At 40.0% G+C, this 25,299-nt stretch overlaps 2 protein-coding genes across 7 annotated transcripts in view; both read right to left on the reverse strand.

Annotated features, from left to right (window-relative positions):
* Positions 1-15,553, reverse strand: part of TRPC1 (transient receptor potential cation channel subfamily C member 1) — a 50,319-nt gene extending 34,766 nt beyond the window's left edge. For 2 of the 4 annotated variants that reach the window (XM_006123986.3, XM_006123984.4), the window contains exons 1-7: positions 15,276-15,553; positions 14,082-14,236; positions 11,466-11,567; positions 9,503-9,705; positions 8,341-8,472; positions 5,499-5,694; positions 2,321-2,657 (exon numbers count right to left, since the gene is read on the reverse strand). In XM_006123986.3, coding sequence (XP_006124048.2) covers positions 2,321-2,657; positions 5,499-5,694; positions 8,341-8,472; positions 9,503-9,705; positions 11,466-11,567; positions 14,082-14,236; positions 15,276-15,411 — 1,261 coding nt within the window. In that variant the 5' untranslated portion in view covers positions 15,412-15,553. The remainder of the gene's footprint in view (positions 1-2,320; positions 2,658-5,498; positions 5,695-8,340; positions 8,473-9,502; positions 9,706-11,465; positions 11,568-14,081; positions 14,237-15,275) is intronic. The other 2 variants (XM_075937657.2, XM_075937656.2) reach the window with 1 other exon arrangement.
* Positions 15,554-19,721: 4,168 nt separating this feature from the next.
* The window catches only part of PLS1 (plastin 1), a 91,601-nt gene continuing 86,023 nt past the window's right edge, over positions 19,722-25,299 (reverse strand). For all 3 annotated transcript variants that reach the window (XM_006123987.5, XM_006123988.5, XM_075937661.2), the window contains 2 exons: positions 23,344-23,468; positions 19,722-21,057 (listed from right to left, as the gene is read on the reverse strand). In XM_006123987.5, the coding sequence (XP_006124049.1) occupies positions 20,922-21,057; positions 23,344-23,468 (261 nt within the window). In that variant the 3' untranslated portion in view covers positions 19,722-20,921. The remainder of the gene's footprint in view (positions 21,058-23,343; positions 23,469-25,299) is intronic.

Genomic DNA, 25,299 nt, shown 5'->3' on the forward strand with positions numbered 1-25,299 from the left:
TTTTCAACATTGAATGCAAAGTCTTGGTCACTTAAGAGTTTTACCCTTGTCTTTACTGTTCATTTAACTGGAGTTCTTGCTTAACTGTACCCATTAACTTACCCCACGCTTTGTCCAAACACAAAATCTCCTCAAATGTGTGTTGCTCATAGAACTATTTATGGAGCATGCTACATATCTTTAGTTATACTGCAGGCTGGTTTAAGTTTGCTAGATCTATTATGTTTCCTTAAAGACATCTTTCCAGCTGTAGATTATATAATCACTCCTACTCTTACTAGAAATTTGTCTTTATTTCACAATGTATCCATTTTGCACTTCATTTCAGCTAAAATGTATTATAAATAATGACATCAAATTCAGGTTATTTTAAAAACTCATTATTTTCTTTAATACATAGCCCAGCACATTACTGCTATACTTTCTAAGTGAAAGCCACTGTAGTTTAGCTTTATATAATATAATCAATTATGTTTTATTATATTTTTCCACCTTTTCATTTATAACTGTGTGTTTATTAGGCTTCTAATATTGTTCTAATTTTTCAAAGGGATATTGCCTATTTACAATTTACTCAGTTTCAGGAAGTTTTAACAATAGTTTCAAGTCTTAAAGTGAAGAATAAGGAATTAAACTGCAAACAAACAGCGGGCCTGCTTCTTCCCACAGCTCCCACTGACCAGGAACAGAGAACTGCAGCCACAGGGAAATGGGGCTAGGAGAGTGTGGTACCTGCTAACAGTTAACATCAGCAAAATGTCTCATGGTCCACAATCAGATTACCCTCCACTGACCTATACCATCACCAAATCACAATATAATATTGCTTGCTGTTACTTTTGAATAAATACGGTTGAAAAAATACTTATGTACACTTTTTAGATTTCTAGAAATTACCCTGAAGAATATTTTTTCTTAATAGGAACAATCAGTTCAAGCACAAGCTGTGAACTTTGCAACACCTGTATTTTACAAATTTCTGGTCAAACAAATGAGGATACAGATTACATACATATAATTTACATATACCCAAAGTTCAGGACCTACTCTACACAAAAGCAGTATCTGTGCTCCCTCTGCTGGTTCTGCATGAACCACAAATATGCTTCTTTAGGATGTGCTGATATTACTAATGATACTGGTATATAAAAAGGAAATATACACAATGGAGACAAATTTAAAATACCATCAAAAACAAAAGAAAAAAAAGGGAAAAAAGTCAGTGGTATTCATCTATCTGAATATTTTAGAAATGTGCATCTGTCTATCTTTCCGTCTGAGTCTGTTTGTTCAAGAACTCCTAAATGGTAGAAGCTAGAACCACCAAATTCGGTATGCAGCCTCCACTCATCTTAACTTAAAGCAAGGTCAGAGTTTGGTTGTTCCAAGAAAACAGGAAGTGCAAGGAATGGGGCTGTTTTCCATAATATGGAAATCCTCTTGGCTTCAGAAACCCACATCTCATACAGTAACAAAATCATTTCAAAATAGAAAAGAAGATAGCATAAGAATTGATTGAGCTGAAATAATTACACATCTATTCCAAGAATCTGTAAATATTTCAACCCAGAGAAATGTTATCAATTTGCATGAAGCACATGAAAAGTTTTAACTGCGTGTGCTTTTCTAAGAAGCTTTGTATGATCTATTTAATTACATTTTCTCTATCTTTTGACATTTTTAGCTACCAATATAGAAATTTTAGCAAACGTTAACCTTATTATAACCTTGCCCCAAGTCACTAGAGAACCAAAATCACTTTAAAAATTCCAAATGAAAGATAAATTTTTGTAAAAAGAAAAGCTGGACTTAGTAGAAATTAAACAGCTGCTATGTAGTTGGCTGACAAAAAAAGGGGGGCTCACAATGGCTCAACAGCTGACATAATTAACAAAACTACCTAATCATGAGTGTTAGAAAATTAAAATGACCTCTGAACTCAATTTGGATCAATGAAAAATCACTAACAATCTATTAGAGGGAGTAACTAACCATAGCATGTGTGTTCCTGATTACTTATTTTATGTCATTATTGAAAATACTCCTACAACTTAATGAGAGAACTATGTATTTTAACTATCATCTAAATTTCATTCTTGCCTGAGTCAGCACTCCACGAACCCTTCCAAAACATATTCTATGTCCCTCCCTCTGACAGGAAGCTCTATATAGTGTTACTTTCTTTGACTACTAAGTCCAGCTGCCAAGGACTGATTGGAATTCTGATTTCCTACAGAGTAACACATAACATTATTGCTGGACCAATGAAATGGCCAATGTCAGAAACTTTTGCCTAATTTTTTATCCATCTGATACTTACCAATAAGCCATATTATCAGAAGATAGTCTATTCTCTCAAGTGCTGGCCCCATTGTATTCTTCTTATCCTCATTGTAGACCAATGAATACAAATTAAGTAACAGCAAAAATGTGAAATATGAAGCTCCATGAATAATAAACTTCATAAAAGGAGTGTGAATTATTCGACCTACTCGAGATTTAGGGGCTAATAAGTAACAGAATGACAGAACTGGCCAAAAGATGCCAACTGTCAAAACAGTCAAAATCTTCTTACACGTGTGCTTGCGTCGGTAACCCGCCATCTGTCCAAACCACACAGTATTGAGAAACTGCTGGCAGTTAGACTGGGCAACAAACTAAGGGAGAAAAAAACAAAAACCCAAGAAGTCAGGTGTCCTGATTACCCTGATTAAGGTAACCATTATTAAAATTTATATTCAAGGCATTAATAAGTCAGTTATAGATCATACTGTATTATTCATTTTCTGCTAAGCAAATAGAAATAATTTTGAAATAATTTTAAAAGTTACTTTTTAAAATATTAATATGGAGAAAAAATAGTAGTAAGATAATCACAAATATGAATTTCTTCCACCTCTTTTCTCACAAGATTAGAACATGAATTCTGCAACCTTAGTCTTTTTATGTTTATCAAGAAGGGATCTCTTGAGAGACAAGGATAACAGCAAATCATTCTTAATCTTAACTGTTTTTTTTTTAATCATTTATAAAAAAAACTGTTACGCAGACCTAAATGCCATTCTCTGAAATTTGCTGCTTCTTATGGGACTGATTCTGTGAGATACTATATGCCCCTCAAATTCACTAACACCACTGTATAATGCACTATATTGGCTTTACCCTTAAACAGGAACTAAGGACACTCAATGCCCTACAGACTCCGGGCTGAAATGGCCAAGTATTCACATACCAGTCAGATCTTATTTTAAAATTGTATGGCTATTTTAGTGAAGCACTTTGGCTGCCATTTCACCTTTAATCAGGGCCCACAAAAAGAGGAACCTTCAGTCTGAAGGATGTAGATCGACAGATTTAAACTAAGATTCTGTTAGAAAAGTTCAAGAAACACTTGTCATTTGCATTCCCACATTCACTGAGGACACATAAATTTATGAAAAATGGGGCTCCTGGCCCCCGCAGTGAGCTAGTGCCCCATAGCTCCTGGCAGCTGTGGGAAACTCGCCATTTGCCTGTGGTCTGTAATCAGGGCTCTCTCCAAGGTGTGCACCTATGTGGTTTCGCACCAAAAATTTGTCACCTGCCCACCTCCTCAGAGCTGCGAAGTGGCTGTTCAGCTGTTCCAGGGTGGGGCTATGTGGCGGGTGGCTGTCCTGCTCCAGGAGCAGCAGGGCAGCCACCACACGGCTCTAGCTTCCGCCCTTCCCCAAAGCGAGTGGCTGCTCCTCCAGCAGCCCTGGTCGGGATCAGAGCCCTGTTGAGGGCATGGTGGGCAGCAGTTGCTCCAGTGGCCCTGACTGGGGTGGGAGTTGATCCTTTCAGGCTAGAGCATGTCTACCTGTGGCATGCCAGGCCCCACAGAGCTGGAGCAGCCCATCCATTAACCGTAATAGTAAGCATCACCCAATAAGGGTGATGTTAACCATTCATATACCTATTTTGAACAGGAGTTTAATAGTTGGGCATTATTGTTTTATATTGATTTTGTGTGTGTTTGTGAACCCACTACGTAGGTTTTAAGCTGATGGCCTTTTTTGAACTTTTAAAAGATTTTAAGTAAAAAATATTTTTTTTTGTATTTTATAAGAATACCTAGAATTATTTTTAAATTTTTATTTTAATTATAATTTTTATTGTTTAGTTGCTTTATTATTGACAAAGGGATTTAGGGTGTTTATTTTGGGTTTCTTTTTTATTTTCACCTATTTTATGTTTAATATTAATCACTTAAAAGAAAAAAGTTAAATTTTGTGAAAGCATCAGGGTATTTGAAGAGTTAACTAAAAGTTAAGGCTGTCAGTAGATGCTCACTGCCAGTTAAATAGTAGCTGTCAGTTTTGAAACCTTGAATAAAATATTTTAATGGATTTTTAGTGGAATTTTTAAAAAGCTGATTATATATATATATAAGTATTTTTTTGAAAATTTGAGGTCCCTTGCTATGTTTATTATGAGAGACTAAATATTTTAAACTTTCTTGGCTTGTGTTTTACTAGCTGAAGTTTTTAACTTTTTTGTTTTTAAAATGATTTCAGACTTTTAAAGAGCTTAGGGGGGGCATGTGTGTAAACTGCAAGTTATGAACAAATGACTCTTTAAGCTGCTTACATTTCTAAACTGCTATTCTTTTTTATATTTAAGCTTTTACCAAAGTTTCCCCGCCCCCAGCTGAGATCTATTTTGGCCTGGGCTTTGATTGCTATATTTTACCAATATTTAGTTCCTTCTTTTTCTTCTATGTTTCAACTATCTGATCTTAACTAATTTTTTTTATAGCTAAACAATTTAAATGGGATTGTTCTTGTACCTGCTGCAACCATCACAATTCATTATTCATCGTAACAATTCAGACTCATTTGTTAGGAAGCACCTATTTCCTTCAGAATGACTGTAAGGCCTTCCATGTTGTGTGTGGTGACAAATCAGATAATACAGGGGAGGTCAATAAGCAGTTTGAGAGACAAAGACAATACATTGACACTTAGGGTCAGCCATAATAATAAAGATGCATGGGTGAAAGTGATGATTTAACAGCTCTTTTTATTTTTTGTGACTGGGAAAGAATACTAAAACAGCCATAACATTTTTATATATAAGTAACTGGTGGGTGCAATGGTGGCACACATATGAACAAGCACACATGACAAAACTCAATCTGCTCCTGGTCAGAAAATTTTACATTGGCTGTAATACTTTGTAGACTAAATTAAACAATTAGACCAAATACTGGTGATGGCCTCTGATACATAGGAGATCGGATCAGATGATCTGGTGTCCCTTCCAGCCTTAAACTCTGACACTGTGGTTCCAAGCATGGTGAATTCACTTACTGGAGCTAATTTTGTAAACTATTAATTTTTTCTAACTTTGCTTATTTTGATTACCACTGAGGGAAATAATGTTTCATCGAGTTTGTATGTATATAGTTAAATATACATTTACCCCAAAAAAAAATCTAATACTTTGAAGGCTATTACAATTAATAGAGAGATACATACCTCCTTTTGATTATATTTGATAGCAAGTTTTAGGCGACTCAAATTCATCCTCTCTTCTAACAATCCTCGTTTGTCCACATGCTCATCACTAGCTGTATGATTTAGGATAACTTCCAGCTCTCGTGAGTTCCGAGCCTGAGCAAGCAAATCTTTAGCAAAAGTTTTGCATTGTTGGGCTAGTTCCTCATAATCATTTCTAGAAAAACAGAGGCAGTAGATATTAGTGCATCTCTGACTCAGATTTTAATATACCCATTAAATAACTTAATTAATGGGGGAGGATGGAAATATATACAACTAGCAGGTGAGGCCCGTCATTGACCTGGCAAAGTCATTTTTTTGCGTAGATTACACTTATAGGAAAGTTTAAGAAATTAAATATATGTAATAAAATTTTTTATTAATGAGCTTGCACAGGGTAGCAGAAGAACAGTTTTAAATTTGTAGGATTTCAAGTTCAAACATTATTCATTTTATTGAATAACTACCATATGTAGTAAATGTGAATCAAACTTCTAAAGCTTCTATTATTCTTTCTGTAACTAATTTGGATTACTTTGTGATTTGTAACAGTCAAAATTTTCTTTGCATTAAAATGACAGTTGAAAAGGTGACTCAATTTTAATTCTGTTAGCAAATATTTATGAATTCTAATAATAATTATTTTTTTCTGATAAAAACAAAAATAATTATTTAAACCTTTTGCTTAACATATTCTGATGTAAAAAGTAGTACATTCAGCTAATTTAAGTGGCAAAATTATTTATGCAAAATTTGGTATCTGTAGGTATTCACAAAGTATGCCTTTATTTTGCATAAACAAATCCCCAAACAAGCTCTTCAAAATATATAATAAATTCATACAACTCAGTTAAGGCCCAACAGCAATTTCTCCTGGCCCCTGCTGTGCACAGGGCTGCTGTTGAGTGCCCTCCATGCAGCCAGGCTGGCTTCTGCTCCTGCCCCAAAATGCACAGGCAGCCAGGCAGGCTCCCGATTTCCTGCAGATCTGGAGCAGCCCTTCATCCATGGCAGGCCATAGGCAGGAGTCTGCTCCCAGGTACTGGTTACCCATTCTCATCTCTATTTAACCCAAATCATGCAGATCGTCAGTTTATAATATAGACTTAGTGCTATGGTATCAAGATTTGTTTGTTTATTTTTACACTGTAGTGCTCATATAGGGACAAGTGCCATCTAGTGTGTACATGAACCCCAATCCTTACTTGCAGAATCCCTCATTATGTTAGTCCTGGCAAGTTACAGAATATGTTTGAGATATGAATAAGCTAGGAGTTGTGTAGGCTAGGAACTAAGTGTTGTGATGTCCAATTAGTTTTTTGTATTAATTCAAATTTCAACCGAGATGTAGGGATGTGAACAGCCATTGACACTAAACACACTGAAATGTCTACCTCTAAAAAGGATTCAAATGATTAAGGCTATTCTACACTAGCACCATTGTATTGATCAACAGCATTGCTATAAGATCTTTCTTGAAACTGCTCTATGCTGACAGAAGAAGTCCATCCACTGATACAGAGCTGTGCAAACTACCACTTATGTTGGCATAATGTATGTCACTCAGAGGTGAAATATATACACCTCTGAGCGACACAAATTTTGCCAACATAAATGGTAGTATAGACATGGCCTTAGCATGGCAAAGTGAAAAAGTTTGGACAGAATTCTCAACATAACTAGTTTTTAAAATGTATTTTATTATGCATCGGTCTTAATTCCCCACAATTATTCTCAATCTGATTTATTTAATAGCAGACTACATTGACAAACAAGATAGCCACAAAAACATGAGCTGTGTGGAAAACAAGAGAGACATAAAAGTTTGTGTAGCACTTTAAAGACTAACAAGATGGTTTATTAGATGATGAGCTTTCGTGGGCCAGACCCACTTCCTCAGATCAAATAGTGGAAGAAAATTGTCACAACCATATATACCAAAGGATACAGTTAAAAAAATGATTAACACATATGACAAGAACAAATCAAATTTCAGAAAAGAGGAGGGATGCGGGGGAAGGTAGATGTCTGTGAGCTAATGGTATTAGAGGTGGGGAAAAGTAAATGTCTGTGAGTTAATGGTATTAGAGGTGATAATTGGGGAAGCTATCTTTGTAATGGGTGAGATAGTCTTTGTTGAGACTCAAGCGTAGAGTGTCAAATTTTAGCATGAATGACAGTTCAGAGGATTCCCTTTCAAGTGCAGATTTTAAAGGCTTTTGAAGCAGGATGCAAGTGATTAAGTCGTTGAGACAGTGTCCTTTCTGGTTGAAATGGCAAGAAACTTGTTTTTTCTTTGTGATCCTGTCTAATATCTGTTTTGTGGGCATTGATCCTTTGGCGAAGTGTCTGAGACGTCTGTCCAATGTACAAAGCAGACGGACACTTTCGGCACATGATAGCATAAATTATATTTCTGGAAGCGCAGGAATATGTGTTCTTGATCTTATAACTTGACTCTGGCTATCTCACCCATTACAAAGATAGGTTCCCCAATTATCACCTCTAATACCATTAACTCACAGACATCTACCTTCCCTCCCCCTCCCCCGCATCCCTCCTCTGTTCTGAAATTTGATTTGTTCTTGTAATATGTGTTCATCATTTTTTTAACTATATCCTTTGGTATATATGGTTGTGACAATTTTCTTCCACTATTTGATCTGAGGAAGTGGGTCTGGCCCACAAAAGCTCATCATCTAATAAACCATCTTGTTAGTCTTTAAAGTGCTACATAGTCCTGTATTTTGTTTCAGCTACAACAGACTATCACGGCTACATTTCTATCACTATAAAAGTTTGTATTTCTTTTCATTCCTACCTGAATTCAACTTCAACAAGACTTAGTTCTTTTAAGTCTGCACTAAGTTCAAAAGCTCTCAGGATTGGATCCTCTTCAGTCAACATTATTAAAGCAGGACTGGCCAAACAACGATAGATGTCAAGACGAAATCTGAGACAACATTTTCAGAGCGTTAGCCATCTGATCACCATCTGCAAATCACACGATGTCTTGAAATCTCATAAAAGCTAGATGTGCTTGATTTCATTGTTTCAGTGAGAATTATGTGGGATGCCAAAGAATAGAGGTGAACTATCAGTATCTCTCACCATAAAGTACATTCATTGGTTTAACCTCTTTAAGTAATTTTAAAAAAGTCTCCCATAAAGACAAGTAAATGCTTCAATTTGAAGTACATATATGTTGGTACGCATTTGGATCAGCTGTATCTTTTTTGTTAAATGTTTATGGTCCAGGCATGAAGAGATTTTACTGTGGCATTAAGCTAAACAGACTATCCATGTATTAGATTATATTTAACATTGTTAATCTTTAAAATGTTGGTATAATCTCAAAATCATAGTGTGAGCAGTTGTTTCTTAGTTATCTATTTTGTACTTAAAACATGTTCTGCAAGCACACAAACAAAACAGCAAGAGATAAAATGCAGTTTTGTTAAACAGAACCTAATCTTCATGTTTTACCACATGGGAATTCTGTTGGAAGTATATCTGAGCATAATAGTGTATTTTGAACAAAATAAAACTGGAAGAACTGGGAAAAGCTTATAGTACTCCCTTTAGCATAAATTACAATTATTTAAAGAAATCAGATAACATATTCATGACTTTTTCCTCTTTTTATTTCTGAAATTATTTTGAAATGAAAATTTTATTTCTATGGGTCCCATGCTCAAAGACCTCCCCAACACTTTACAGAAAAACATGCTTAAAACAAATTCAAATAAAAACCTTCAGATCATAGAGGGAAACCAAAAGAAATCCCACTGATCTCCATCAAGGCATACATGCTTAATTTATCCCCAAATAATCACATAAGATTAACATATAAACATATAAGACAAGATAAGCTTCTAAATCCCAACTTAAAGAGAGACATGTTGAACCTGATTCTAAATGATGGCAGTTTTACCATATACCTTGAGGATTTTTAGTTATTACCAAGATCTGATATTTCTGACCTGGAATGCCGTAGGCTATCTTTTTTGTTCTTTGCAGTGCACAATGTGCATTCACAGCCAACAGCGTGAGGTTTGGGTAGAGATATATCCTGTTTTAACAGCATAGTAAGGATCTCATAGTTGTTACGATGAGCAGCTAGAATGACAGGTGCTACATCCATAGTAGTTGAGTACTCTGGGTTCTGAATACGCTCCATAAGTTTCTGAAATAACATTCAGACAAGTGTTTTAGATTATCGCATGCAACGTTATGAAAATGTTTATTTGTAGGTTTGATCAAGATGTATCAATGTGGGCCCCAGTGAACGGATTAAAATATTCCCCACACAAATTATCTTGAGTTCATCAATTTTTAAGCTCTCTAAATATTGGAAATTCCCTGCCTTCTAAAGATATAATTACAATAATGTCTCATTTCAGTTCTCAGAGGACAAATATACACAATGAATTATAGTCAGCAAAAAAGGGCAAGGATTAAAAAGCAATGAAGACTGAACCCTTACATCATCAGAGGGGTTAAAGAACATTAACAGCCATTCTGAGGATGAAGAAATAACTTTTAGTCTCTTGGGCAATCATTTTGGTGCTTTTCACCAATACAAAATTCATGTGAGCTATTAAGATTTAATTTTTACAACTTGTATTACTTGGAAAGACTTAAATGGAAACAGCAGCATTCTTCCCCACAAGCACTGTAAAAGAGCTCTCTATATTCCATTATCTCACCTCTTCTATAATGTAATTCCCCCTTAAAGGACAACGTTTATTTTCTCAATTTCCTAACATTCTGAGAGAAACATTAGATAATGACCATACTTCAGAACTTTGGGAAATCATTGCTACTGAGAAATAAATAATTTATGACAAAAGCAGGTCAGTATCACACATTTTTATGTTAACGAGTTAGAGAAAATATTGTTCACAATCCATTCACTCATGACTTTGCTTCATTCCACAATCTGAGAGTCAGTCATCCCTAATACAAAATAAAATGTACCCACTCATATGCAATCTCTTTGGAATTCTGTTTTTTACAGTACCAAAATAGTTATATTTTGGTACTGTACTCAGTTATATAAATTGTGAGGAAACAATGTTAAGGTTAAAGGGGTCCTCTTTTACATTCACGAGGTATCTGAACAAAAAACTGCACCTATTTTGTAGCTCTGAGAGAGCCTGGTATAATAATAAGAACCCCAAAAATTTTCCTTAAAAGCCCTATTTCACTGTTTTAAAAAATGTCCTCTTAAAAGAAAACTTAGATTAAAAATGGATTTCCATATATGTAGCGTGTGTCCTCATGGAACTGTCATAATGAAAATCTTGTTATCCAGAAAGAAAATTGTTCAGAGTTGCACATAGAAAATTAGACTTCAGTATCTTTTTTTAAAGTTTTCATTAATAAAATAGTATTCTTTTCTAATTTGAGTGATTTTTTTGCCCAGTCCAGTATTTGGAGAAGCTACACACAATCATTTGGAATATGCATATGTACACACACACTTACATCACTCAATCCTATAGCATTACAGACATGATTACTTATTTCAAGGTTTTTCCACTTAGTAAAACTTTAAAGCATCTTCATATTTAAAGATCGAAAGGAATACTCTCATATTATCAGTTTTAAAATAAAAATAGAATCTCGGGTAAAATTTAAATTCGCGAAGTTTTGCCCAAAATATATTATTATCAGAGATGCCAATACTCTGTGTAACAGAAAGTATTTACAATCACTGATTTTTCTTCTTTTCATGTGTGCAATATGATAATCATCACTAACTTTTAAAAAATCCTCTAATGCAAAAGGAGGCTGCAAAATGAAGTGAAGACTAAAGTTTTAATTCCATCCTGTTACAAATGCAAATCTTCACATAAGTATATTGATCTAAGTAGCATATTTACACTGTTATTCTAATTCCTGGTGTCCCAACCAAAATTAACCAGAATGAAAAGTACTAACAACAATAGTTGGCCTTGAGGATCGTTTTGGTCGATGATTAAGTAATATATCAACTGCTCCCACCACTTCTGAGTCAATTGCCACCAAAAGTGCATCTGTTGACTAAAGAGAGAAAAAAGTAGTATACATATGAAGCAGCAGTAAAATAAATTGTATGCAAAAAAAAGTAGAATTTTGAAGTTAATATAACCAACAGATGATGGGCTCAACTATGTTACAAGGAACTACGAGATTTTTTTAAAAGACTTCCATAAAATAATGAAGATGCAGGAACAGATCAATTTTAGAATAAAAGTAATCTTAAAAGCAGTAATGGAATACAAACAAGCTTCTCCAGGACCACTCCTACAATCTTGATAATCTAAGCAAAGACACTGGTTGTACTTCAAAGTCGGTACTAAATCAATAGCAGTGTGTCCTTCTAAAACAAAGCATATTCTACAGCATTAATCAGCATTATCCATCATACCACCACACACAGGGTCAAAGATTCAACTCTTTGGGTCATTCTATGAGCTAGCATGGTTCTAGTGATAGCTCTGTTTCACTGCAGGAGTGACCAACAATGATCTCTGAGAAAGAAAGAGACCCCCCCCCCCTCAACAAACTTTACTCTTAGAAAACAAGGCATAATTTAGAGAAATAAGAAAACCGCTATCATTGAGAACTATTTAAAAGTCTATGTTGGATGAGGGGGAAGAGAGAGAGACATAAACCATTCTCAAGGAAGACTCAAGGCAAAGTCTCTGTCTCCTTGCCATACTAGCAATACAAGCTACCATTCCTGCCTGAACTATCTTGACTTGGCATGGTACAACTGTAGACAGACTCAGAGACCACACAATCAAGAAAGCAGCTCCACGGGGTTGTTAAGTTCTCACACTGATTCTTAACTTTTCTGCTGCTTTGTAACTCTTTGCCCAGCATCCACCACTTTTCATCTTTACTTCTGATCAGTCACAAATTTTAATAGTGATCATCTTTAGTTAATCCAACCTTTCAAAAATCCATTAGTCTTCATGGAGCAAATAATTTTATTTCCAAAGCAGGTGTAAAATATCAGCTTCTGTACTATTACCATAATGGTAAAGGTGAGAAAGTAGGTTCTGTCCGGTTTGGTAACTGTTCATGAGGCTTTAGGGATGTTAAATTGTGGGTAACTGACTAATCGAATAGTCGATGCATTTTGCTTCGACTAGTCGATAAGGTGTCTCTGCCTTTGAAGCGTCGAAACAGCACTAGGGCTATTGCTACACTTTAAAGGTGAAAACGCCACGTGGAGCCTGGGATCAGCTGGGGACTCTCCAATGATCCCAGGCTCCATGTGGTACTGCTGCAGGAACCTGGCGTCAGGCTCATCCCAGCATTTCAAAGTGGTAGCACCACATGGAGCCAAGGATCAGCTAGGGAGTCCCTGGCTGATCCCGGCTCCAAATAGCGCTACTACTTTGAAATGCCAGGAGGAACCTAACACTGGACTCCCGTGGCGGCGTTTCAAAGCAGCAGCGCAGTGTGGAGCCCAAAGGCTCCACGCAGCGCTGCCACTTTGAAGTATCCCCTTCTTCCCACCCCCCTTGCTACCTCTTTCTGATAGGCTAGTCAACAAGCAACAAATGCTTATCGGATTGTCGACTAGTCCTTCATATCCCTATGAGGCTTCCTCAAAGATAAATTAAACCACTTTTTAAGTTTCACTTTTCATTTTTCTTTGTCAACCTAACATTTTTGTTTAAAAACAGAGGGAAAACTAGAATAGAAAGAAGCAGCATCTTATCAAGGAAAGCTTGGGAGACAGTATATACTTCCACTGCCTGGAGAAAGCAGACTGGCAGGGAGAGCACAATCACCTGAACAACCTCAGAGCAAAGCAGAACTGAGGAATGACAAATGATTCAGAGAGAACGCTTGTAAGTGAAGTCAAAATTAAACATTTAGAGATTGATGAAAATGCATCTTTCTGCTGATTAAAATCCCTGTCAGGCAGAAATCTGTGTCAACCCTAATTCTAACTGCAGTGTGGAAAAGAAGCAACGTTCTGCAATTCTGATATGAAACAGGAAAAAAGTATACCACTTCTATCATCAACAACTTTTAAGAGAATATAAAATCTAATATATTTATTTCAGAACACACAATATGTGAATTCTGAGCTACAGAAATGTATGCTTGCGTTAGGCTAGAGCTAAGATACTTGAAAAGAATATTTAATGTTCTAACTTTAATTTTCACCAATTCAAAAATTGTTATAGTCTAGTGACAAAGTAATATTTGCATTCTAAATATTTTAAGAATTTACAGTTTCATTGGAGAATATTAAAAGAGAGTCAGGAATTTGTTTGGGGAACAGTGTGTACATTTGCTCTGCAGCACAAATAACAAAATTACTCCCAGAGCTCTGCTGACGTTCTTCAAGATGGTGATGCACTAACATAAAAAAAGCCTGCCATGTTTATTTAAGCTCCATTAGAAACATGAGGTAGGCATGGACGGGGAGGAGGGCAGGAAGGAAATAGTCAGTTTACCAACTGAAAAAGGACAAAATTGGTAACGTTTTTCTTCTGGGTTTGGAAAAGACAACAGAAAACAATACGGATAACAACAACTGTGGTTCTGTACCTGACAGCCATAATCCAAAAGAAGTTGTAGTATGTCCAAGTTTTCATTTTCTATTGTAATGGTTATAGCATTTCTTCCAAGCACATCCACACAATTTATGTTCATGTCACCTGAACTGTTCTCCTCCAAAAGTTTCTTAACCATATAATAGTCACCTAAACAAGCAATGTATGAGTATGTTTTAGTATTTTGGATTAATTTTTACTGACATATAGTTTGAATTTTAAATTAAACATAATAATTCATTAATTAGAATAAAATGCAAAGCACCTACTTATTGCAATGTGAAATAATCTGCCTGTAATCCATCTAACCAAAAACATTTAACATATAAGTCTGCTATAAACAGCCAAATTAGAAACAGGTTATTTACATTAGGTGTCAAATTAAACAATACAATTAAATCACTCCTCTCCATCCGTTATAAATCCCAACTCAGGAAAGTGCTTAAGGACATGATTAAATTGCTCTCTATTCAGGAAAAGTATTTAAGATCATACTTATGTCCCAGCAGGACAAACTAAGTGGTTTTCAAAAATTGGGGCAATAACTGTATTGTAGGAGACCAAAGAAGAGCTAAGTTAGAGTCTATACCTTTTTCAATGTTATTATTTAAATGACACTCTCCTAAACTGACTTCTTCTTAGTGTCACAAGATTTTTAATTACAAAAAGGGGGATATTAAGATGATAATGCAGCACTATTGGCCTTCTGATTCACACAAGAGGAAGAAGCGAGAGAGACTACACAACGGTTTCTGGCGTTCAGTGACCCGTGTCCTGGGATAGGAAGAAACATTACAGTATTTGCAGCGGCCTCCACAGGGTGCAACACGAAGTAAAGCACAGTGCCTGCCTGGGACAGATGACAAGCCAGAACCTCCCGCTTTCCTTCTTCTATACTTGTATTGCCTTTTACGTCCTCTATATTTCGGTGTCCGGGCTTCTGATGTTCTCGTATAAACAGGAACAGATCAAGGAGCCAAGCGAGGTCTGAGGCGCGCCGTGCAGCCCGCGTAGCGAGGGGAGCCGCGACCACAGCCCCAACCTCACTAAAACTGAAACTCCCCTGGGAGAACAGGGTCTGGGCCCGGCTCCCCCCCGCCCGCTGCCAGCCCCGCCAGCAGAGACCTGGGCGCAGCCACTCCGGGCCCGCTCCCCAAAGCGGATACCGACCCGACCCCACCCGCGGCACCTTTGTCGCAGGCCAGCAGGAAGAGCTTCTCGTCCAGGGTGGTCTCCTCCTTCACCTGCCTCACGTCCTTCAGCGCCAGCAGCTTGTTGGGGGAGGCCGAGGCGGACGGGTCCGCGCTCTGGTACAGGGCGGCCATGGCGCCGGCTCCGCCAGGCCCATCGAGGTGCGGGGGCCCCGGACCAGTCCGCCCCGAGGTTCCCCACGCAGCGGGCAGGCGAGGTCGCGAGCCCGTCAGCAACTGTCAACACGGAGCAGGGCGGGGAGAGAGCGCGTGCCCCCTCACTGCGCAGGCGCGGATGGAGCCGAGGGTCCCGGATGCCTCAGGCTGTGGCCGCTGTTTGGCTCTGTCCCTCCCCCTCATCCATTCAGCGGCGCGGGCCTTTCGGGGAGCCTGACCCTGCCTCGTGAGGTGCGTTCACCGCCCCCCGCTGTGTTAGTTCTTCATGTTTTCATATGTACCCCTCCATCCCATCCTCTGAGCCCCTGAGCCCTGTTCCCGGGTACTCGTGCAACGGGGCAGCGCCCTTTGCTCCTCAGGATTTATCCCTCAGCCCGGCGCCCCCCTGGTCTCCCACTGCCCCCGCACGGCTGCCCCGCCGGCACAGCGCTCACACACGGGGAATTGGGCTGTGGCGTTCCAGCGAGCAGCTCAGTCCCTCACGCGCTAAAACGACGACGTGCCTGTGTTGCGATCGCATCGTTGTAGCCTGAGGCCGCAGCGGTGATTTTCTTGTCCCTGCCAGAAGCTGCGTGATTTCATGAGACTCCCAGCTTCCATTTAAAAAAATGTATTTCTAGCCTTCGTGGCTGTGGAGAAAATGAGACCTTAAAGCACACACCCTAACACAATTGAAGATTTTTTTTTTTAATTCGCCTTGTTTCAAGAGGCGAGACCCCAACTCTTCCTTTTGATCACAGCTCTGGGCAGAGTTCCTCTGAGCCCCCTCCACTGGCTCCTTAGGTATCTACAAGGAGCAGTGGTGGGTGCAGTGCAACACTCTTTGCTCAAGGGTGGTGCAGACTCTGGGGGTGCTCTAGAACTAGAGCATGCATGGAAAAAATTAGTGGGTGATTAGCACTCAGTGACACCCAGCACCCCTTCTCCACCTCAGCATCTTCCATCGGTTGTACAAACCATTTATCAAATCTGTCTCCCTCCAAGCACCTCCTGTCTACCACAATCAGCTGTTCCGTAGCATGCAGAAGGCTTCTGGGTGGGAAGAGATGGAGTAGGAAATGGCAAGAAGCTGATAAAAGGGGAGGATAGGTGTAAGGTCTGTGGCAGAGTGAAGGTCAAGCATCCCAAAGGCTTGGTGGGAGATGGCCAGCACAGTGCTGCACAGTTTCTCCTTCAAGTTCTCTAGCTCTGGCCCTGTAAATGACCTCACTCTAATGTTTTCTTAGTTAGCTTCAGAAATCATGAGTCCTGCTCCTTTTAGATTGTAGCAGGGACCATTCAAATGTTCCCATATATTAAAAGGTGGTTATTACTAGAAAGTGTCCGGTTTTGAAACCAAGTGTCCGGTTTTGAACAAGGCAGTCCAATATTAAAGCTTTCTGTTCAGTAACCAAATTGAGAAAATATAAATGTCCAGTATTTTCTAAATAGGATGTAATGTAGATTGTTATGTAATGTCAAGTGTGTCCGGTATGTTTGTTGAAACCATCTGGCAAACCTAGAAAGCATGCTCAGAACAATCAGAGTAACTCAAGACATCCAGGAGTGAGCCATACAGGACTGTCAAGATTTTTCTAATGTGACCACAGTCTAGCAATCTATTATGTATTCTGGAGAGTTTGTTTATGGATTTGTTTGTGCCAAATAAATCATACTTTGTGATTTCCTATAGATACCAAATTATGCATAAACAATCCTGCCACTTAAATTAGCTGAATGTTCACATTTTATACCAGAATATGCTAGGTGAAAGGTTTAAATCAGGGGCGGGGAATCTTTTTTTTGGGTCAGGGGCCACTGACCCACAGAAAAATCAGTCCGGTGCTGCACACAAGTGAGAAGTAAAAAACAAAACAAAAACCCTCACTGATGTGATTCCTGTCTGAAAAGGAGAAAGACATTCCCCCCATTCTCCTCCCACATTAAAGCCTGGGGGGGGGGGGGCAGCCTAGTAGATTTTGTGTGATCCAGCCCTGTGGGCGGAAATTGGGGGAGCTGGAGTGCCAGCACAGGCTTCTCAATGCTGCAAGGCCCCTGAGCCTCAGGGCTGGATCCAGGCAAGCTGGAGGGCTGCATCTGGCTCCTGGGCCTGAGGATCTCCACCCCTAGTTTAAATAATTTTTATTTTTCATAGGAAAAAAGTCATGACTATTATGATTAGAGTTCATTAAAATGTGCTAACAAAATTAAAATTGAGTCACCTATTCAACTGTCATTTTAGAACAAAGAAAACTTTTGTTACAAATCACAAACTATTCCAAACTAGCCAGAGCAACCAAGTCCCACTCCCCGTCGGCCGATTTGCTCCCCTCTCTCAGAATCCCGGCCAGCCCTACTTCCTGTTGGCCAGTTCTCCTACTGCCATCTCCCCCGGTCAACCCCACTTCTGTCAGCCACCCCCCCCCCCAGCTCTGCTTTCGACCAGCTCTGCTTCCCATCGGCTGCCCCGCCCCCCCCCCCCCAGCTCTGCTTCTGACCAGCTCTCCTCCCGATCTCCCCAGACCAACTCTGCTTCTCATCAGCTCCCCTCCCTCCAGCTCTGCTTCTCTCCAGCCACCCCTCTCCTGATCTTACCCAGCCAGCCCCGCTGTCCCCAACTATTCCCCGACATCTCTGCTTCCTGCTGGCCGCCCCTCCCCTGATCTCCCCTGGTCAGCCCTACTTCCCACCAGCCGCCCCTCCCTCTGATCTCCCCCGGCCAGCCCCACTGCCCCTGGCCTCCTCCCGCCAGCTCTGCTTCCTGGCCCTCCCCCTTTCCTCCAGGCCAGCCCCGCTCCCCACCCACATCCCCCCGATCAAGTGTGTCCAGTTTTTTTTTTTTAAAGACTACTTGATAACTGTAGCCACGGTAGGCAGGACGAGTTCCTGAGCCGTTGTGCATGTGAGGGTGATGCTAGTCCGGGAGAGTGCTGGGGGCCACAGGCAGCGGGTTATTTTTTATTTTTACAGGTTGAGATTGGGTCCAAAAGTACCTTAAAACCTTCTCCTGGAGGAAAGGTTATCCCATGGAAAGTTTGGCTGCGGTAGATCTTATAGTGTCCAAGTTACTAGAGCACAACCATACAAACATTCTCCTTTATATATTAGATTAGTTACAGAAAGAGGAATGAAAGCTTTAATTCTTTCTGATTAGTATGTATGGTAATTATTCAATAAAATAAATAATGTTTCAAATTGAAATCCTGCAAATTTAAAATTGTTCTTTTACTTCCCTTTTGCAATCACAAGAATATAAAATTCTATTACATATAATTAAATTCTTGAATTTTCCTATAAATTTAATCTATGCAAAATGACTTAGCCTGGTTAACAACAGGCCTCACCTGTTAGTGGTTTGTAAGACAGTGGAACATACAGATCATTCAGTTGTCAGAAGCCTGGACAGAAAAAAAATTAACGTTTTGGAGCCGAATACTTCATGAAGAACAATGGTATTGTAGAACAATGATTCCTAATTATGGCGGTTGAGCAAAAAAAGCCTTTGAATAAATCTATCTTAAACAAAGACTTCTAGCTATGTGTCTCCAGAACCAGGCTAAGTGCATCAGATTTTGAACCATTCAGGTCAAGTGTTTGGATGTCATCTAATGAGGATAAAAATAATAATAGAATAATATTGGCAAATATTAATAGCTGTAGTATAGTCCAGAGAAGCATTGTCCTATGACCCACCATGCAAAGAAACAAAATGCAGGACAATGTAGCACTTTAAAGACTAACAAGATGGTTTATTAGATGATGAGCTTTCATGGGCCAGACCTACTTCCTCGGATCAAATAGTGGAAGAAAATAGTCACAACCATATATACCAAAGGATACATATGGTTGTGACTATTTTCTTCCACTATTTGATCCGAGGAAGTGGGTCTGGCCCACGAAAGCTCATCATCTAATAAACCATCTTGTTAGTCTTTAAAGTGCTACATTGTCGTGCATTTTGCTTCCGCTACCCCAGACTAACACGGCTACATTTCTATCACTATTCTACATGCAAAGAAAGGCTCTATATCTCATCACTAATCTTCTGAGCCATTCAGTGTTGCCTTATACAATATCATTTAGTTAGAAGTATCCTGGTGTCAGACATTAGTTTATTACTATTAAGTCTAATCCAGTTTATTCATTGTGTTTGTAACTTTTTTTTACTTGTATTGTTTTCATATTTTAGGAAAGAGCGGTTGCTTTTGGTTGCTTTTTACTTTTTTGTTTTTCACCCCACACCTTGGCTGCTTTTAAAATATTTGTATTAAATGTTAAAGAACCATAAGTGTTTGGCTAACATTTATAGATATGGACAAAGGAATACAAGTGGTCATTTCCAAAATTACAATCAAATAACTATTAGTCTTTTTCCATGCAGAAGATACTGCAATGTGTTGCTTTTTGCATATTTCCAGAAACAAGGTCTTGCAGTCAAGACACCCTTTTAGGAACATTTGAACTTCTATAACAAAAAATAGATATACATGTGTTCAATTGGAAAGTTTATTTTAAAGAGTAGGGGGCTGCGCCTGATGCTTGCTACGCTCACTTTTGTGGCCAGAGAGCCTGATGTCATTCTGTCACATGGCAGGAAAAGCTTTTATATTTATATATTTAGAGAGAGATTGAAAATGCATTACTTATAGGCTGAGTCCCCAAACTGGACTGGCCAGCTCTCTTTATTGCTTTCTGATACAACTAAATATGAAAGCTCAGATATTTACTCCAGCTGCAAGGGTTAATATAAACACAAATCCTCCAGTGGAGCCAATGGAAAACATTTGCCTTGCTATGTAGTGCTATTTTTAACTTTGATGAAAGTTTGTTGTTTTGTAAAAGCGTTTGTATTTAAGCCTTTACTTCCATATGAAAGATTAAAAAACATTATGAATAACATCACTAATTTCTAGACAATATGGTGATTACAGGTCCAAATAGCTCTAATCAAGTCAGTGGCAAGACTCTCATTTACTTCAGCAGGAATTCGATCAGGCCTTCAGAGAATAAGGCAATGATGCTGATCTTTGTTCAGTTTTGGGAAAATATAACAGTGTTTAAATACATCTTTACACAGCTATTACTATGACTACAAGTAAATAATACCCACAAGAATCAAAACATTTTCACAGCAGATCCTAAAATAACTTATTTTAAAAAGCTTCTGATCCTTTTCACGCTATGAAAAGATTATGAACCAGGCTTGATTTACAAGTTTTTTTAAATAGCAATGCATGAATGTAACCTTAATTTGGTAATGAACATAGTCTGATAGAACTATTAACCCATATATAATTCATGTAATATTAAATTGTTTGAATGAAACCTTTGCTACTATAAACAAGTTATTAAAATGTAATTAATGAATATATATCCATATTACTCATACAGATTTTTCTCTCTTTTTATATCCACTAAATTTCCAAATCCTGTAAATTGTGAGGCATTCATTGTATTTTAACATGGCAGAAACTTTTTAAAAGTCTTCATTATTTTATTTTGTTCAGTCCTCTTCCCATCAAGCATGCAAACACTGTCATAACCATTTTTGGTTTCACTTCTACCAGATCATCTGGCAATGCATAAATACGAGCACCAATCTTTCGAGCAACTGAAATGGCATATCTTGAAAAAAAGAGAAAATAATATTATTTTACTAATATCTATTCCCTATGTGTTTAGGCATACCATAACTATTAATACGTTTTAATAAAAAAGGTAAAATATAAACATTTAATCAATATTTCAATGTTTGGGAAAATGAATGTAATTGACTGGATGAAAATAAGTATTAACAGTTGCACTGAAATATTTATTTTGCTTGCAGCATTAACAGTTGTGCTGGGACATTTATTTTGCTTGAATCTACTGGAGCATTTATTTTTCTTAACTACGGGCAGTCCCAGGGTTATGTACAAGATAGGGACTGTAGGTTTCTTCTTAAGTTGAATCTGTATGTAAGTCGGAACTGGCGTCCAGATTCAGCCGCTGCTGAAACTGACCAGCGGCTGACTACAGGAAGCCCAAGGCAGAGTTGCTCTGCCCTGGGCTTCCTGGAATCAGCCGCTGATCAGTTTCAACAGGCTGAATCTGGATGCCAGTTCTTACACACAGATTCAACTTAAGAACCCCAGGTGTCCCCAAGTCAGCCGCTGCTGAAACTGACCAGCACTGATTCCAGGAAGCCCGGGGCAGAGCAACTCTGCCTCGGGCTTCCTGGAATGTCAGTGCTGGTCAGTTTCAGCAGCTGCTGACTTGGGGACACCTGGGGCAGAGCAGCTGGGGTGCTGCTGGGTTGCTCCAGTAGCGCCGCTCCTCGGCGCTACTGAACCAACCCAGCAGCACTGCAGCTGCTCTGCCCCCGGTGTCCTGATTCAGCCGCTGCTGAAACTGACCAGCAGCGGCTGAATCAGGACGCCTGGGGCAGAGCAGCTGGGGTGCTGCCGGGTTGGTCCAGTAGCGCCCAGAGCAGTGCTACGGGACCAACCGGCAGCGCCCCAGCTGCTCTACCACAGGCGTCCGGAGAAAAGCCTGGTCTGCTTTTCATTAGCTGTGCCCCCTCCCCCCCAGCAGACCAGGGAGACGCCGGCGGCGGACCGAGACGCACCACGGTCCCGCCGCCCGGGTCCTCTGCGGCTTTGCTCCCCGTCTCCCAGGAGACCAGCAGACCAAGGAGACGGGGAGCAAAGCCGCGGAGCACGCGGGCAGCGGGACAGCCGCGGCGCGTCTGGGCTGTCCCGCTGCCTGCGTGCTCCGCGGCTTTGCTCAGAGTCTCCCTGGTCTGCTGGGGGGGGGTTCCCCCCCCCCAGCAGACCAGGGAGATGCGGAGCAGCTTTTCTCACCCCGGAGGACGCAGGCGGCGGGACCGTGGCGCATCTGGGCGTTCCGCCGCTCCTGTCCTCCGAGGCGAGAAAAACCCCGTTCGTAACTGCGGATCCGACATAAGTTGGATCCGCGTAACTCAGGGACTGCCTGTACTACGAGCTGTCAGACTAGGGATGTTTAGTCAGTTACTCATAATTTATCGAATGCATTTTTGCATTGACTATTCGATTAGTCAGTAGGACACCTCCGTCTTTGAAGTGTAGCAATAGCCTTAGGGCTGTTGCTACACTCAGGGCCAGATTAAGGGAGGGGCTAGCCTGGCAGCTTCCCGGGGCGCCAACCTATGGGGGGATGCCTGATTGAAGTGGTAAGGGGCGCCGCATCAGGTGCCCCCCCATAGGTTACCGCCTGGGGGTGGGGCTGCGCATGCGCCACGTGCCCGCTGCCCGGCGCGCAAGAATGGTTTGGGCCATCCCTGGCTACACTTCAAGGATGAAAGCGCGGCGTGGAGCCTGGGGTCAGCTGGGGACTTCCCCAGCATCAGGCTCCACACAGCATTTCAAAGCGGCAGCGCAGCTTAGAGCTTGGAGTCAGTGGGGGAGTCCCCAGCTGACCCCGGGCTCCATACGGTGCTGCTACTCTGAAACACTGTATGAAGCCTGGGGACATCCCAGCCACCCCCGAGCTGCACGCGGCGCTGCTGCCTTGAAGTACCCCTTCCTCTCCCCCCACCCCCACGCTGCCTCTTTCTGATAGAGGCAACAAGGGGGAGAAGCGATTAGTCAACTACCCTGTTGACTAACTGATAAGTATTTGATTATCGGATAGTTGACTAGTCCTTCACATCCCTATGTCAGATTATTCATATATCAACTTCAGTGCAGTTGCCAGTTCACAGCAGCAGTGAAATTGTCCTAGTATTTTCAGTATGGTAGAAAAAAGTCTAGAAATTTTACCATTAAAAATGTCATTTACCCATATTTAAAAAACAAATGTAGGGTAAATTCAAAGAGAATTATATTCATCAATAATTTAGAGGCTTGACTTCTGTGCAAGAAAATATAAAAATATGATTTAAAGACTTACTTAGCATTATTCAATTTGTCTTGTTCAGAAAGATCTTCTCTCTTTACCATTTCTTGACGAATTGCTTTTGGTGCAATGGCATCTATTAAATCTAGTACAGGTAAACTAGTGCTAATAGATTTGTCCTAAAAGAAAGAGTTAAAGAATTATTACTATTCAATAGGTTTCCTTTAATTTTTCTAGTAGTATTTTTACAATGCACACAAAAAGGCGTAGCAACCACTTTTTTATTTAAGATAGCATTACACTTCGTTCTTCTACTTTATTTTCTCTTTCTACTACTTAAAAGGCCCAGTTGTGCTTTCGCTTTCAGAACTGGTAGTGCTAAACAAATATAAACAATATGCTTCATTTTGTGATGCCTGCACAGCAGTGACTGATCTTTTACAATGTAAGGTCTTCAAGACAGCCTCAGTCTTAATTTTTATGTATTGAACACATTGTTGATGCTGTGGAAGCCATTTCATATTTAGCTAGAAGCCATTTCATATAACAGAAGCCATTTATGTTTCTTGCTTCTGCACATATACTGTAGAGTGAACTCTCCTTTACCGATGTGAGAAAGGCCAGAAGGATGAGCTATTGGAATATGTTAATTGACCTGTTTTGAGTTGGAGCTCTCACTCCCTGCTACCTGTTTCTTCTTGCTGATAACAGTCTTCTCTTTTGAGTTTAATTGATGATTTCTGTAATTGGATGCTGTTTGTTAGCCACCTAAACACAGAGAAGTCTTTTGCTTCGACAATGCTAAAACCTCTACATTTCTTTTTTTCCTAGTTAACAATCCTTAGTAGTTTTATTCCAGAATTGACTATAAGCAATGTCTTTGGTGTGAGATTTGAAGTACAAATTGGGTAAGTGACTGGTCTCTTAGGACTTAAGGCAATCTGAACATTGTGATCTGTGCTCTATAGCAACCAATGAAGTCCAACTTGTTTGGGTGGCAAGACAGACTGGAATACTGAAGAGGACCATCTGTGACTCCCTGGTAAGTTTGCAATAGTGCTTCAGGAATACACATGTGCTGCTGGGTTAGTAAAATGTAATTGCAGAACATATAACCCATTTGGCATTTCTGCCCAGCTTTTTTGACTGTCCTCCCTGAGGCTGTCCTGTGGTACCTTATAGACTAACTGAAGTGTTGGAGCATAAGCTTTCGTGGGCAAAGACCCCTGGCACTCATAATCAGGAACCATTCCAGACAGCATGACAAAAGCAAAGGTGGCCTCAGGACTGCTCTAATTTATGCTTGGCTGCCAGCATCCACAAAGACAATTCTGGCACCTATGGGTTGGTGGAGCTTAATAGCACTCACACAGTGCCCTCCAGTTTATGTCCTCTGGTGATTCCTTAGGCAAGGAACACTCACAGTTGTCCAGATGAGCTAGTTTTATGGTCCTATGATGGGCTCTTCATCCCATACCACCTCTGAAGGGATCAAAAATTGCTCTGAAGCTGCTTGACAGGGTGGGCTATCCTTGGGTGAGCTTGGGGAAGGGGATAAGAAAGATACACAATCCTAACTGAACATGAAAACCAGCTGGGTTTGTTTAGTGCCATTGTGGGGAGAGCAGAAAGATGAGGAGAGTGTCAGCAGTCACTCTCAGGCCACATCTACACTGCAGGATTCTTGCCCAAGACGTCTTTTGTGGAAGAATTCTTGTGCAAAAACTTCTTGCGTAAAAGTGCATCCATACTGCATGGACGCTCTTGCACAAGAAAGCTCTGATGGCCATTCTATCAAGCATCTGTGCTTTTTCGGATAGGCTCTTTTTGCAAGAAACCCCTGTTAAGTGTCCACACATGCCTTTTTGCTCAAGAGCTGTAGCACAAAGAGGAGTTATGCCTTGTAGAAGGAGGTATACCTACACCGCAAAAAGCCCTCTGTTCTGTCGATTGACTGTAGAATTTCCTGCACAAAAACGTGCTTGAGGTGTGGACGCTCCGCGGATTTTT

Source organism: Pelodiscus sinensis, chromosome 10 (genome assembly GCF_052426305.1).
Source record: "Pelodiscus sinensis isolate ZL-2025 chromosome 10, ASM5242630v1, whole genome shotgun sequence".
NCBI classification, from domain to species: domain Eukaryota; kingdom Metazoa; phylum Chordata; order Testudines; family Trionychidae; genus Pelodiscus; species Pelodiscus sinensis.